The sequence below is a fragment of the Nycticebus coucang genome, chromosome 22 (genome assembly GCF_027406575.1).
Source record: "Nycticebus coucang isolate mNycCou1 chromosome 22, mNycCou1.pri, whole genome shotgun sequence".
Classification (NCBI taxonomy): domain Eukaryota; kingdom Metazoa; phylum Chordata; class Mammalia; order Primates; family Lorisidae; genus Nycticebus; species Nycticebus coucang.
In genome coordinates, this window is record NC_069801.1 from 20,786,977 (window position 1) to 20,802,235 (window position 15,259).

General features: G+C 48.4%; 1 protein-coding gene across 12 annotated transcripts; it reads left to right on the forward strand.

The window, feature by feature from the left end:
* Positions 1-477: 477 nt before the first annotated feature.
* PIGV (phosphatidylinositol glycan anchor biosynthesis class V) lies at positions 478-14,834 on the forward strand. 12 transcript variants are annotated; one of them, XM_053577062.1, is made up of 5 exons: positions 551-589; positions 3,948-4,024; positions 4,138-4,256; positions 10,447-11,568; positions 14,496-14,834. In XM_053577062.1, the coding sequence occupies exons 3-5, from the start codon at positions 4,179-4,181 to the stop codon at positions 14,760-14,762; spliced, it is 1,467 nt and encodes a 488-aa protein (XP_053433037.1). In that variant the 5' UTR covers positions 551-589; positions 3,948-4,024; positions 4,138-4,178; the 3' UTR covers positions 14,763-14,834. The 12 variants fall into 12 exon arrangements, with proteins under 12 accessions (XP_053433034.1, XP_053433043.1, XP_053433039.1 ...); XM_053577061.1 differs by lacking the exon at positions 551-589 and adding an exon at positions 609-895; XM_053577059.1 differs by lacking the exons at positions 551-589; positions 3,948-4,024 and adding an exon at positions 478-541.
* Positions 14,835-15,259: the final 425 nt, after the last annotated feature.

Below are 15,259 nucleotides of genomic sequence, written 5' to 3' on the forward strand. Positions count from 1 at the left end.
GAAAATCAGGGGGATCCCCTTTCTTCACACCCAGGACATAGGGTGCCACTGCTGGCCACAGAAACCCCAAGGCGGCTTTCCTTTGACTACTCAAAGAACGTCTGTTGTATGCCAGGCCCAGTGCTAAGCTGTTGCCTGATGGCAAGGAAAGCGCCGCTCTGGCTTCGGCGAAGAATCCGCGCGCGGATCAGCTCCCAGCCAAGAGAGCCTTGGCCCACGTCGGAACTCAGTGAACGTCGGAGGGATGGAACCAAGGCCAGAGCAGCTGCCCGGCGCTCTAACAGAAGGCGAGGGGCAGGGGGCGAGCGTTGGAGGAGGGTGAAGTGCGAAAGAGAACTCTTTAGGTGTCAGCAAGGTTGGGAAGATGCTACGCCGCGAGGCGCCGAACCACGGTCCACTCTCCCCGCACGCCCGGGGCCAACATGGCCGCTACAGAAGGAGGCGGGGCGGCTCTGGGTCCGGGTAGGGGCGGGGCGGGGCCACCGTCGGCGGAGCAAGCACGCAGGCGCGGGCCGCGCGGGCCCCGGATGGAAGAGCCGAGGTTCGGGTCCAGCCGGGGTGGTCGGGACGGATAGGCGCCGAGGCTCTGGTGGCAGCTTGGGACCCCTGGCGTTCTGGGAGGAGGGAAGCTGTCAAACCGAGAGGCTAAGGCCGGGAGCAAGCAGGGAGCCCCGCCCCTCCGTCATAGCGGCTTCGGGCGCCGCCTCTTCCTTTTCAGCCGCCTACCCTCACCAGCTTCCGGCGCTGTGGCCGGGCCGGGATGCGTAAGCTCCCTAGGGAGTTACCTCGGGGCTGTATGACCTCTAGGGTGTAGGTCGATACCTGGTGCCTGGTAGGGACTGTGTCCAGGAGGAGCCGGCCAGAACGGACTTCAGACGCGGCTGCTCTGGCAGAGGTCGGCGTCTGGTTCGGGACGACCCGCTAGGCCTTTTGCCCTAAGAACCACGGGTCAGAGCAACTTATCCAAAGCGTGGAGGATGTTAGTCTTACTCAGAGGCTCCAAGGCTCCAATTCAGGTTTTTCCAAATTCTCAGGGCCCACCTACCCTAAGCACGTTCTGTCGTTGGAGCAAGTGCTGGGCTAAGCTTTGGGAGACCTGGGTCATAATCCTGGCCAGGGAAGAAACGGTGCAGACCCTTTGGCCTGGTTACAGACTGGTACCAAGAGGCTTCAGAAGCAAGAAATAGGACACCTTTAAGTAAACTTGGGTGTGTCACTTGACCCCTGTGAGCCTCAGTTTCCACATCCATAAAATGGCGATGGTACTTATACTGGTTTTACATTCTCTAATGAGGTCTGTGGGGCCTATTTATCTCATGGGAAAATAAGAGTGAAACTAGCTGATCCGAAAGTGTCTTGCCAGTTAAGAGTCTGTGATTTGGCAAAAGGGTTTTTGGGAAGTGAAGCTGATAATTAGCTGAGAGGGAGGGAGAATTGACTTTGTTTTTACTTGGTTTACCTGTGAGCTAAAAGTGGGCGACAAATGGTAGGGGTCGCTAATGCTGGATCTTAACTCTGGACAGAGGAAAGGAAGAATGCAACCTTGGTTAAGAGGCAGAGATGGATTAAGTGGTTTTCTGTTCCCAGCGTCTCTTCTGTATGTGGGTGGAAAGCCAATGAAGGGGAAAAAAGTGAATTCACCCTAGGATAGGGAATGGTAGCCGTGTGAAGGTGGGTGTGCCTGTTTCTGTGATTTCTCTCGATTCAGCGACTCATACTTTGGAAATATTGGATAGATTCACAAACTACCGCTGCTTTCTGGGGTTTTCAGAAGCTTGCCTTTGAACTTAATTTTCGTGAGCAAACCGGTGTGGAGTTGGCGGCCCCTCCCTTCCTCCAGGGCCCCTGGAGATGGAGTAGGCAGCAGGCGCCCCCTGGTGCTGTTCAAGTAGTACTACTGTTGCTGTTAGCCAACCTTCCTTTCTGAGGAAATTTTATTTTCCTGTGGCTTTTGTGACTTTATTGTCTTCCACTTAACATAGGAGGAATACTTGGGGCAGTGATTTTATATTTAGAATCAGTGAACTGGTGATTCTGCATCTTGTCCCTGCCACTTCCATTCATTCAGAACATAGGTTTGAGTATGCCTATTTGTATGTGGCTCTAGGGATAATAGTTGTGATATGAAACCCTTGCCCTCACCAACAACTAAAATAAGTTTTAGCAATAAATACGACAGGGCAGAGAGGGTAATAAAACCATATTTTGATAATTAGTCTAGTGAGGACCAGAGAATTCTAGAAACACACACAATTCTAGAAACAAGTGATAAAAAAAAGATTTGATGGGGCAGCGCCTGTGGCTCAGTGAGTAGGGCGCCAGCCCCATATGCCGAGGGTGGCGGGTTCAAACCCAGCCCAGGCCAAACTGCAACAAAAAAATAGCCGGGCGTTGTGGCAGGTGCCTGTAGTCCCAGCTGCTCAGGAGGCTGAGGCAAGAGAATTGCGTAAGGCCAGGAGTTAGAGGTTGCTGTGAGCTGTGATATCATGGCACTCTACCTGAGGGCGGTACAGTGAGACTCTGTCTCTACAAAAAAAGAAAAGGTTTGATGGGTATTAACCAGATAACAAAGAAGAGTCTTCAGTCCTTCTTATTACAGTATTCAGTTTAAATATTTTTTTCCTGTGGTCATATTTCTTCATCCCAAATAGATGAGCTGCCTCTGATGCTCTCACTCTACTTTCAGATTTCCTAGGCTGGTGTTTGAAAGTTCTGTAGAAACCATTGTCCAAGGAATTTTTTTTTTTTTTTTTAATCTTTAAGGCTTGGCGCCCGTGGCTCAAGTGGCTAAGGCACCAGCCACATACATCTGAGCTGGCGGGTTCGAATCCAGCCCGGGCTTGCCAAACAAAACAACAATGACGGCTGCAACCAAAAAATAGCCAGGCTTTGTGGCGGGCGCCTGTAGTCCCAGCTACTTGGGAGGCGGAGACAGGAGTCTGCTTGAGCCCAGGAGTTTAAGGTTGCTGTGAGCTATGATGCCACAGCACTCTACCCAGGGCGACAGCTTGAGGCTGTGTCTCAAAAAAAAAAAAAATCCTTAAAAGTGCATTCTTTACCTCAGATTGGCTTTGCAGTTGTTTATACATTACTGCCATTCCAACAAAGAGATGGAAATAACAGTTTTCTCCATCCCTAGTAGTTGACTCTCTTCACCGAAAGTTTGTTTCAGCAGTGTGAGCTGACTGAAGTCCTGCTGAGTAGTGTTGTTTTCTTTTTTTTTTCTTCTCCACTTAATTTAACAGACCAGCTGAACACACATCAGAGAACTAAGCTGGAGTGTGTAGTCATTATGGTCTTCAAGTACAGTTTTATAACTTTTGGGACTCTGGTTTGGGTCCTAGTTTATTATTCTGGGCAAGAGGAAAAGGCACACACTAAGTAATAGCAACCACAACATATATTTAAGTAGTACTTCACACTTTAGTTCATTTTACCATCATGACAGTTTTTTAGTTTTTAGTTTTTTTTTTATTTGAGACAGTCTCACTATGTTGCCCTCAGTAGAGTGCTATGGTGTTACAGCTCACGGCAACTTCAAACTCTTGGGCTTAAGCGATTCTCTTGCCTTAGCCTCCAAAGTAGCTGGGATTACAGGTGCCTGCCACAATGCCTGGCTATTTTTTTTGTTGTTGTTATAGTTGTCGTTGTTTTAGCTGGCCTGGGCTGGGTTCGAACACTCCAGCCTCGGTGTATGTGACCGGTACCCTACCCACTGAGCTACAGGAGCTGCCCATCATGCCAGTTTTGTGAAATGGTAAAAAAAAAAAAAAAAAGATGGACTGGTCACATATTTTACATAAAGAACTAAGGTTCTGAGCTACTGAAGAGAACTTGTGACTGAGTCAGAACTTGAACCCAGGTCTTTAGTTCCTGCATAGAAGTACTCAATAGGCTTTTAAAGATTTTCTTTGAGCTTAGCTTTCTTTGTATGGAACTTTCTCAAGAAAGATACAGTGCTTCAGAGTGACACCTAGTGAACATTTCTGCCCTCAAGATGCTTTTCCCTCACCTGGGAAGTCAGGTGATTAAGTTTGCCATAGTAATAATGAAGGGGGCAGTTCTTACGAAGATTTCCTTCAAGAATTTGCTTTCAACCCATGTATAACATTTTCCTCCTTGGGTTTTAGAATTTAGAAGCCTAAGGAACTCAGTCCTGAATTCCTGGTGATGAGAGGATGTGGCCCCTGGACCCATCCAGGAAGGAGGTGCTGAGATTTGCAGTCAGCTGCCGTGTTCTGACTCTGGTGCTACAGGTCAGTTCTTTGATCTTTTGTCCTGAATGTGCCATTACTACATGACTGGGCTAGGTAGGAAGAAGCATTCGCATTGCCATCCCATCTCCCTGGTATGCTCCTCCATGTATGTGGAACCATAGAGACATGGACTTTACAGATGAAAAGTGGGCAGGAATCTTAGAAACAGTCTGTTAACCCCTTGTTTTACACACGAAGCAATAGAGACCCAGAAATGATTTCCATAAAGCCACATAGCAGAAAAGGGCCAGAGTCAGACCCCTTGTTTCCTAACTCCTGAGCCCGTGGTCTTTCTAACAGACTGTAATGTTCTGTACCCAGAGATACTTTTAGGGTGTCACAGCTCAAACCATTGCCAGGGTCCCCTCAGGAAACTGAGCACTGTGTCACTCAGTTGAGTGGGACAGAGGTGGCAATGTGCCAAACCTGAGATCATCTGTATATTATACTCACTCATCAGTAATGGCTCCTCTTACCCCAGGCACCTCCCTTTGCTACCTCACTTACATACAACCCTCAATTTGCTGCCTCAAGGTTGTCTTTGCTACATATTTTATTAAAATATCCAGTGCCAGCCAGGTGCAGGGGCTCACACCTGTAATCCTAGCACTCTGGGAAGCCGAAGTGGATGGATAGCTTAAACTCACAAGTTCAAGACCAGCCTGAGCAAAAGCATGACCCCATCTCTACTAATATAGAAAAACTGAAGCAAGAGGATCCCTTGAGCCTAAGTGTTGGAAGTTGCTGTGAACTATGAAGCCACGGCACTCTACTTAGGGCAAGAGCTTGAGACTCTTGTCTCAAAAAAAAAAAAAAAAAAAAAAGTCCAGTGCTCAGTGCTTAATAAGTAGGTCTTCACCTTAGTAAATGTTTGTAAGTGAATGAATGTTGTTAAAATGTACGTCAACACACTAAGGATGTTATATTAACATAATTATGTGTACCTTTTATCACAGCAACATAGTCTGAGGCTCATAGCTGGTTCTTTTACAGAAACCTTCCTTCTCTCCTCCCCCACTATCTGAGGCATAGCAGGCTCTGTTGGGTTCCAGAATTAGTTAAACATGTCCTCAATCCGGAGGGTAAGGCTGTTATCTCTGACTGTCACTCCTGTCCCATTTGTTTTCACTGTTTGAAATGGCCTGATAAGGAAACTGACCAAGAAGGGAAAGAGCCTTAAAAATAGAGCTGTGGGGCGGCACCTGTGGCTCAGTGAGTAGGGTGCCGTCCCCATATACCAAGGGTGGCGGGTTCAAACCCAGCCCCGGCCAAACTGCAACAAAAAAATAGCCGGACGTTGTGGCGGGCGCCTGTAGTCACAGCTGCTTGGGAGGCTGAGGCAAGAGAATCATGTAAGCCCAAGAGCTGGAGGTTGCTGTGAGCCGTGTGACGCCACGGCACTCTACCGAGGGCAGTAAAGTGAGACTCTGTCTCTACCCAAAAAAAAAAAAACCTAAAAAAAAAAATAGAGCTGTGTTCCTGTTACCAGGCTGGGGAGACTGAGTCATGGCTCTGAACCAACATAACTGAGCTATTGGAGGAACAAAAGGAGCAATATTGCAAATCAGTATCTGGGATAAGTATCTAGGATAGCCAGGACAGCTGGGTTCTAATTCAGGTGGTTTTGGAAACAGTGTGTTTGCTCTCTGCAGTTCATTCACCCACCAACATTTTTTTTTTTTGAGAGAGTGTCAAGCTGTCACCCTGGGTAGAGTGTGTGGTGTCATAGCTCACAGCAACCTCCAACTCTTAGGCTCGAGCGATCCTCTTGCCTCAGTTTTTCTATTTTTTTTTTTTTTTTTTGTAGAGACAGAGTCTCACTCTAAGGCCCTCGGTAGAGTGCCGTGGCCTCACACAGCTCACAGCAACCTCCAGCTCCTGGGCTTAAGTGATTCTCTTGCCTCAGCCTCCCGAGTAGCTGGGACTACAGGCGCCCACCACAACGCCCGGCTATTTTTTTGTTGCAGTTTGGCCGGGGCTGGGTTTGAACCCGCCACCCTCGGCATATGGGGCCGGCATATGGGGCCGGCACCCTACTCACTGAGCCACAGGCGCCGTCCCAGTTTTTCTATTTTTTTTTTTTTTTTTGTAGAGACAGAGTCTCACTTTCTGGCCCTCGGTAGAGTGCCGTGGCCTCACACAGCTCACAGCAACCTCCAACTCCTGGGCTTAAGCGATTCTCTTGCCTCAGCCTCCCAGTAGCTGGGACTACAGGCACCCGCCACAACGCCCGGCTATTTTTTGGCTGCAGTTTGGCCGGGGCCGGGTTTGAACCCGCCACCCTCGGTATATGGGGCCGGCGCCTTACTGACTGAGCCACAGGCGCCGCCCTTTTCTATTTTTTTTAATAGAGACGGGGTTCTCACTCTTGCTCAGGCTGGTCTCGAAGTCATGAGCTCAGGCAGTCCACCTGCCTTGGCCTCAGAGTGCTAGGATTACAGGTGTGAGCCACCATGTTTGGCTTTTTGTTTGTTTGGTTTTTTGAGACATAGTCTTATTTTGTCATCCTGGGTAGAGTGTTGTGGCGTCATAGCTCACAGCAATCTCAAACTCCTGGGCTTAAGTGATTCTCTTCCCTCAGTCTCCCAAGTAACTGGGACTAGAGGCAGCCACCACAACATATAGTTATTTTTATTTTATTTTTATTTTTTTTGCAGTTCTTGGCCAGGGCTGGCTTTGAACCTGCCACCTCTGGCATATGGGGCCGTCGCCTTACCCCTTTGAGCCACAGGCGCCGCCCCACCTAGTTATTTATTTATTTATTTATTTTGTAGAGTCTCACTGTATCACCCTCGGGTAGAGTGCCGTGGCGTCACACGGCTCACAGCAACCTCTAACTCTTGGGCTTACGCGATTCTGTTGCCTCAGCCTCCCTAGCAGCTGGGACTACAGGCGCCCGCCACAACGCCCGGCTATTTTTTTGTTGCAGTTTGGCCGGGGCTAGGTTTGAACCCGCCACCCTCGGCATATGGGGCCGGCGCCCTACTCACCGAGCCACAGGCGCCGCCCCCACCTAGTTATTTTTAGAGACGAGGTCTCCAACCTTTGAGCTCAGATAATCCATCTGCTTTGGCCTCCCAAATGCTGGGATTACAGGTGTGAGCCACCTCGCCTGGCATTTTTTTTTTTTTCTTTTGAGACAGAGTCTCACTACGTCACCCTTGGTAGAGTGCTGTAGCAACACAGCTCACAGCAGCTTCAAACTCTTGGGCTCAAACGGTTCTTTTGCCTCAGCCTCCCAACTAGCTGGGACTACAGGCGCCCGCCTCAATGCCTGGCTATTTTTTTTTTTTTTTTGTAGAGACAGAGTCTCACTTTATGGCCCTCGGTAGAGTGCCATGGCATCACACAGCTCACAGCAACCTCCAACTCCTGGGCTTAAGCGATTCTCTTGCCTCAGCCTCCCAAGTAGCTGGGACTACAGGCGCCTGCCACAATGCCCAGCTATTTTTTGGTTGCAGTTCACCGGGGCCGGGTTTGAACCCGCCACCCTCGGTATATGGGGCCGGCGCCTTACCAACTGAGCCACAGGCGCCGCCCGCCTGGCTATTTTTTGGTTGCAGTTGTCATTGTTGGCTTAGCAGGCCGGGCTGGGTTTGAACCTACCACCCTAGATGTATGTGGCCAGTGCCCTGCCGGCTGAGCTTTGGGTACCTTGTTTGTTTTTTTTGAGACAGAGTCTCAGTCACCCTGGGTTGTATGTTGTGGCATCATAGCTCACAGCAGCCTCAAACTCTTGAGCACAAGCAATCCTCTTGCCTCAGCCTCCCAAGTAGCTGGAACTATAGGCACCTGCTGCAACTCTCAGTTATTTTTTAGAGAAAGGGTCTCATTCATGCTCAGGCTGGTCTCAAACTTGTGAGCTAAAGCAATCCACCTGCCTCGGCCTCCCAGAGTGCTGGGATTACAGGCGTGAGCCACTGTACCCAGCCCCTAAGTAGTCTTTTTTTTTTTTTTTTTTTGCAGTTTTTGGCTGGGGCCATGTTTGAACCCACTGCCCCCGGTATATGGGGCCGGCAGCACCCTATTCCTTAAGCCACAAGCGCTGCCCATAACAATCTTTTGTAATTGAAGATCACTAATCCAAGTCAGTCCTTCATGCTACCTAACAATCTTAGTGTATTTTCCTAGACCAGTCACTCTCCCATTCTCTCAAAAGTTTTTTGCACATGAGAATCACCTGGAGTGGCTGGGCTTGGTGGCTCACACCTGTAATCCTAGTACTCTGGGAGGCAGAGAAGGGTAGATTGCCTAAACTCACAAGCTCAAGACCAGCCTGAGCAAGAGTGAGACCCCATCTCTATTAAAAATGGAAAAACTAGGGCGGTACCATATGCCGAGGGTGACAGGTTCAAACCCAGCCTCGGCCAAACTGCAACCAAAAAAAAAAAAATAGCCGGGTGTTGTGGCGGGCGCTTGTAGTCCCAGCTACTTGGGAGGCTGAGGCAAGAGAATCGCTTAAGCCCAGGAGTTGGAGGTTGCTGTGAGCTGTGTGAGGCCACGGCACTCTACCGAGGGCCATAAAGTGAGACTCTGTCTCTACAAAAAAAAAAATGGAAAAACTAGCTGCATGTTGTGGCACATGCGTGTAGTTCCAGCTACTTGGGAGTCTGAGGCAAGAGGATCACTTGAGCCCAAGAGTTTGAGGTTGCTGTGAGCTATGATGCCACAGCTGTGAATCCCAGGCCAACAGAGTGAGACTGTCTCAAAAAAAAAAAAAAAAAATTCCCAAGAGAATCTTTAAAAGAAAATCCCAACGTCCAGGCTATCTCCCATACCTTTAAATCATTAATTACGGGAGAGGGACCTAGACATCAGAAGTTTTGGAAATGCCCTGGGTGATTCTAGTGCACAGCCTATTTGGAGAACAAGGGTCGTAGATAACTTATATTGCACATTTTCCTCCTTCCTCAAATCTCTTTAACACCTTTTCCCCAAGACTCACTTTCAATCAGTAACTTGCTTTCCTGAATGAAAACTCAGAGGGAAAGAAGATAACATTAGAAGAGACCTTCCACATGCTCCCCCAACATTCATCAGCCTAGGTCTGCACCTCTGTGCTTTCAATACCAAAGGTGGGATGAACTGTTAGTCTTCCTTGCAGAGTTAGCTCCTCCACCTATGTCACAGGTTCCATCCATTTTTGTCTGCCTAGTAATCCTCCCCTCTCTTTCCTGCACATTCAGGGGTTTCCTTTTCACTGGATATTTCCATTAGCATACAAACCCTTAAAATTTTTTTATCTTTATCTCATATTGTTATGCACTTACTACCCCCATTTCTTCGCTCCCTTTACAACAAAACTCAAAACCATTGTACTATCTCCAGTTTCCTTTCTCTCATTCTGTTGAGAATCAACAGGAGTGGCTTCTCTCTCCTCCATTCCATTGAAATAGCTCTTGTCAAAGTCACCAGTGACCTTCACGTTGCTAAATCCAGTGGTCTGTTTTCAGTTCCCATCTATTTTTTTTTTTTTCAGACAGAGTCTCATTATGTCACCCTCGGTAAAGTGCTGTGGTATCTCAGCTCATAGCAACTTCAAATTCTTTGGCCTTAAGCTATTCTCTTGCCTCAGCCTTCCAAGCAGCTGGGACTACAGGCACCCACCACAATGCCCAGCTATTTTTTTTGTTGTCGTTGTCATCGTTTTAGCAGACCTGGCTGGGTTCGAACCCACCAGCCCCGGTGTATATGGCTGGCACCCTAGCCACTGAGCTACAGGTGCCTTGCCTTCAGTTCCCATTTAAGTTGACCTACCTGCAGCATTTAACAGAGTTGGTCATTCCTTTTCTTTACTTGATTCTGAGATACCATGCTCCTGGTTTTCCCCCTATTTCACTGACTATGCCTTCTTTATCTTCATTGTTGGATCTTCATTCTCCTTTTCACTTCTAAATGTTGACTCTATCTGGATGTCCTCTTTAGGAGATCTCATTCAGTCACCTTTAAATACCATCCCTATACTTATAACTTCTAAATTTCTATTTCTAGTCCTGATCTCTCTTTAACCTACAGACTCCTTTAGCTCACTGTGTAGTTGACTTCTGCACTAGAGTATCCAGCTTACACTTAACTAGTCCCAAACTGAACTCCTGATTCTCCCACAAGTCTGTTATTCTTCATTTTATTAAATGGCAATTCTTTTCTTTCAGTTACTCAAACAACATTCTGGTTTTTCTTTACCCCACAGGCCGTCTTTAATGCTGTGATCCCAGATCACCATGCAGAAGCTTTCTCTCCTCCTCGCCTGGCCCCTTCAGGCTCTGTGGACCAACTTGTGGAAGGTCTCCTAGGGGGTCTGTCTCGCTGGGATGCTGAACACTTCCTGTTCATTGCTGAGCATGGGTACCTATATGAGCACAACTTTGCCTTCTTTCCTGGTTTTCCCTTGTCCCTGCTTATGGTGACTGAACTGCTGAGACCCTTGCGGGGGTTCCTGAGCCTCCGGAGTTGCCTGCTGATTTCAGTAGCGTTGCTCAATTCCTTGTTCTCTGTGCTGGCAGCAGTCGCACTTCATGACCTAGGTTGTCTGGTTTTGCACTGTCCCCACCAGGCCTTTTATGCAGCACTGCTCTTCTGCCTCAGCCCTGCCAATGTCTTCCTGGCAGCTGGTTACTCAGAAGCTTTGTTTGCCCTCCTGACATTCAGTGCCATGGGGCAGCTGGAGAGGGGCCGAGTCTGGACTAGTGGATTCCTCTTTGCCCTTGCCACTGGTGTACGCTCCAATGGGCTAGTCAGTGTTGGCTTCCTTATGCATTCTCAGTGTCAAGGCTTTTTCTGTTCTCTTACAGTGCTGAATCCCCTGAGACAGTTCTTAAAGCTGATCATCTCTCTGTTTCTGTCAGTGCTTACACTTGGCCTTCCCTTTGCCCTCTTTCAGTATTATGCCTACACCCTATTCTGTCTGCCCAGCTTGGCTCACCCCATTCCTGACCCCTTGGTACAGTTAGCTATGGACAAGGGCTACCGGATTGCAGAGGGAAATAAGCCACCTTGGTGCTCCTGGGACCTTCCTGTGATATATAGCTATATCCAGGATGTCTATTGGAATGTTGGCTTTTTGAAATACTATGAGCTCAGACAGGTGCCAAATTTTCTGTTGGCTACACCAGTGGCTATACTGGTTGCCTGGGCAACTTGGACATATGTGACCACCCACCCTTGGCTCTGCCTTACACTTGGGCTGCAAAGGAGCAAGAGCAGTAAGACCCCAGAAAAGCCTGATCCTGGATTCCTCAGTCCTCAAGTGTTTGTGTACCTGATCCACGCTGCAGTGTTGCTGCTGTTTGGAGGTCTGTGCATGCATGTTCAGGTGAGATGGATTCCTGGCTGGGAAAAAGATGTGAGTACAGTCAAAACCTCTTGGCCATGGACAGGGAAGACAGCTAACTTCTCCCATTTGCATAACTCTTACCTAATTTATTCATTCAACAACTATTTGGGGATGCTCTTTGTGCCAGATCCCAGGTCAGACCTGTGAGGATGGAACATGAGTAAGATAAAATGCTATGGCTGGGTACAATAGCTCACACATATAATCCCAGCTCTTGGGAGGCCAAGGCGGGTGGATTGCCTGAGCTCACAGGTTCCAGACCAGCCTGAGCCAGAGCGAGACATCATCTCTTAAAAATAGCTGGGCATTGGAGCGGCGCCTGTGGCTCAGTGAGTAGGGCACCAGCCCCATATGCCGAGGGTGGCGGGTTCAAGCCCAGCCCCAGCCAAACTGCAACAAAACAAAAAAATAGCTGGGCATTGTGGCAGGCGCCTGTAGTCCCAGCTGCTCGGGAGGCTGAGGCAAGAGAATCGCGTAAGCCCAAGAGTTAGAGGTTGCTGTGAGCTGTGTGACGCCACGGCACTTTACCGGAGGGAGGGCGGTACAGTGAGACTCTGTCTCTACAAAAAAAAAAATAGCTGGGCATTGTGACGGGTGTCTGTAGTCCCAGCTACTTGGGAGGCTGAGGCAAGAGAATCGCTTAAGCCCAGAAGTTCGAGGTTGCTGTGAGCTGTGACGCTACAGCACTCTACCAAGGGTGACAAAGTGAGACTTTGTGTCTCAAAAAAAAAAAAAAAAAGATAAATACTGTCCTAGTGGGTCTTATGGTATAAGTAGGGAGACAGACATTCAACTGGTAAAATAATTTTTTATTTTTTTATACCTTTTTTTTTTTTTTGAGACAGAGCCTCAAGCTCTCCCCCTGGGTAGAGTGCTGTGGCATCACAGCTCACAGCAACCTCCAACTCCTGGGCTCAAGCGATCCTCTTGTCTCTGCCTCCCAAGTAGCTGGGACTACAGGCGCCTACCATAGCACTTGGCTATTCTTTGGTTGCAGCCATCATTGTTGTTGGGTGGGCCCGGGCTGGTTTTGAACCTTCCAGCTCAGGTGTATGTGGCTGGCACCTTAGCCGTTTGAGCCACAGGCGCCGAGCCCCCTTTTTTAAATTTTTATTTATTTTTATTTTTTGAGACAAGAGCCTCAAACTGTCACCCTGGGTAGAGTGCCATGGCATCAAAGGTAACAGCAACCTCCTGAGCTCAAGTGATTCTCTTGCCTCAGCCTCCCAAGTAGCTGGGACTATAGGCGCCCGCCACAATGCTTGGCTATTTTTTGGTTGTAGTTGTTGTTTGGCAGGCCTGGGCTGGATTCGAACCCACCAGCTCAGGTGTATGTGGCTGGTGCCTTAGCCGCTTGAGCTACAGGTGCCAAGCCTTAACTGGTAAAATTATAGTACAGTGGGATGGAAGGAAGGTTATTGTTTTGAGATGGTAAAAAAAAAAAAAAAGCTCAGGTAAAGTGTTGTGGAACCAAAGAGGAAGAAGTAGCTAACTCACTGGAGGAGGAATTGAGCAAAGCATCATATTTAAGCTGGATCCTAAAGAATAAAAAGAGATTTTCCATGTAAGAAGAAGAGGGAGAACATTCTCGGCAAATAGAAGGGCATGTGCAAAGACAAGAGGGTTGTGAAAGGACCTGATTGAACCAAGATACAGGGATAAGCATGGAAAATATCAGTGCTGAGGCATCACAGCTCACAGCAACCTCAAAACTCTTGGGCTTAAGCGATTCTCTTGCCTCAGCCTCCCAAGTAGCTGGGACTATAAGCGGCCGCCACAACACCCAGGTATTTTGTTGTTGTTGTTGTTGTTGTTTAGCAGGCCCACGGCTGGGTTTGAGCCCTCCAGCCTCGGTGTATGTGGCCAGTGCCCTAACCACGGAGCTATGGGCGCCGAGCCCTTAATATACTTCTTGAATGCTGGCTTCTGAACATACCCGGAGCCCAGGCAGATGCCCAGTTTTCAAAGGAGATTATCTTTTCCTATGTTTGAGGTGGTAGTAGCAATAAAAAGGGATGGGAAGGGTTTAATCTTATATCCAATTTTTTGTTCTTAGCTGTAGCCTCACCCAGGAAGTCTTTTTTCCACTTGCTGACCTCTCCCTAGCAGTTACTGCCTTTTAGAGGTGCATATTGACTGTAAAGCTTTCTGAGCTGTGTGGATAAGAAGCACAGGAGAGGGCAGCACCTGTGGCTCAGTGGGTAGGGTGCCAGCCTCATATACTGAGGGTGGCGGGTTCAAACCTGGCCCCGGCCAAATTGCAACAAAAAAATAGCCGGGCGTTGTGGCGGGCACCTGTAGTCCCAGGTACTTGGGAGGCTGAGGCAAGAGAATCACCTAAGCCCAAGAGTTAGAGGTTGCTGTGAGCTGTGTGACACTACGGCACTCTACCGAGGGAGATAAAGTGAGACTCTACAAAAAAAAAAAAAAAAGAAGCAGCAGCATAGGAGAAAGAAAGTAGCATTCTGTGTTTGTAGCCCGAGTGAGTGACAGTAAAGCTTAGAATCTCCAGGTTAAATGAAGGAGGCCATTTGGAGACTGGGCTTTGAACTCCCCTAGGAGGGAGAATATTGAACCACAGAATCCCCAACCCCTTTCCTTCTGCCACCCCTAGGGGAGTCGACTACAATAAGACCCCATAGAGCTTTCAGTATTGATTAGCCTATTATTATGGTAATTAGTTTGTAGCTATGTTTATGTGTAACCCAGAGGTTGGCTGGCTGGTGTCACACAACTTTTAAAGATAGATCCTAAGCTCTGCTGAATTTCTTTTTCACTATAATACATTTCTAGTTGTAGGGGGCCAGAGTTCTCCCAGCATCAGAGAAGTCCCCTGATGAGGGGTCCAGTTTGAGTCAATGACATTAAAATAAATGTGTGGGTTTTCTCCCTCTTATGATTTCTAGGTTCTTACCAGGTTTTTGGGCTCCTCCACTCCCATAGTGTACTGGTTTCCAGCTCACTTGCTTCAGGATCAAGAGCCACTGTTGAGATCCCTAGAGACTGTGCCTCGGAAGCCTCCTGCAGGACAAAAGGTCCCCAGAAATCCTATCACAGGGCTTTTGTACAACTGGAAGACCTGTTCTTCAGTCACACGATACATTCTAGGTTACTTCTTAAGTTACTGGCTCCTGGGACTACTCCTACATTGCAACTTCCTGCCTTGGACATGACTTGGAGTCTCCAGGGACAAGCTGGAAGCTAGCTTTACCCATGGGTCTGAAATTAAAAATACACATCGGGACTTCCTGTGCTGTCCTGGGATCATTACTGTGTTCCATAGAATCTCTATTTAAAGACTGGTCAGGGCAGCGCCTGTGGCTCAGTCGGTGGGGCGCCGTCCCCATATGCCGAGGGTGGCGGGTTCAAACGCGGCCCCGGCCAAACTGCAACCAAAAGATAGCCGGGCGTTGTGGCGGGTGCCTGTGGTCCCAGCTGCTCTGGAGGCCGAGGCAGGAGAATCACTTAAGCCCAGGAGTTGGAGGTTTCTGTGGGCTGTGTGAGGCCACTGCACTCTACAGAGGGCCATAAAGTGAGACTCTGTCTCTACAAAAAAAAATAATAATAATAAAGACTGGTCAAAAATGGGAGAAGTATGAGCCATAGAGAGCCCCTTTGAATACTGTTTAGGGATAATTTTAGAATAGTGACTGTTGGGCGGCGCCTGTGG

Excerpts from the sequence above, each read along its gene's own strand:
- PIGV (XM_053577059.1), top strand. The coding sequence starts at position 4,179 with ATGTGGCCCCTGGACCCATCCAGGAAGGAGGTGCTGAGATTTGCAGTC. Across the intron at positions 4,257-10,446 it reads TTCTGACTCTGGTGCTACAG|GCCGTCTTTAATGCTGTGAT; the intron begins GTCAGTTCTTTG and ends TTTACCCCACAG. Across the intron at positions 11,569-14,495 it reads GTCTGTGCATGCATGTTCAG|GTTCTTACCAGGTTTTTGGG; the intron begins GTGAGATGGATT and ends TATGATTTCTAG.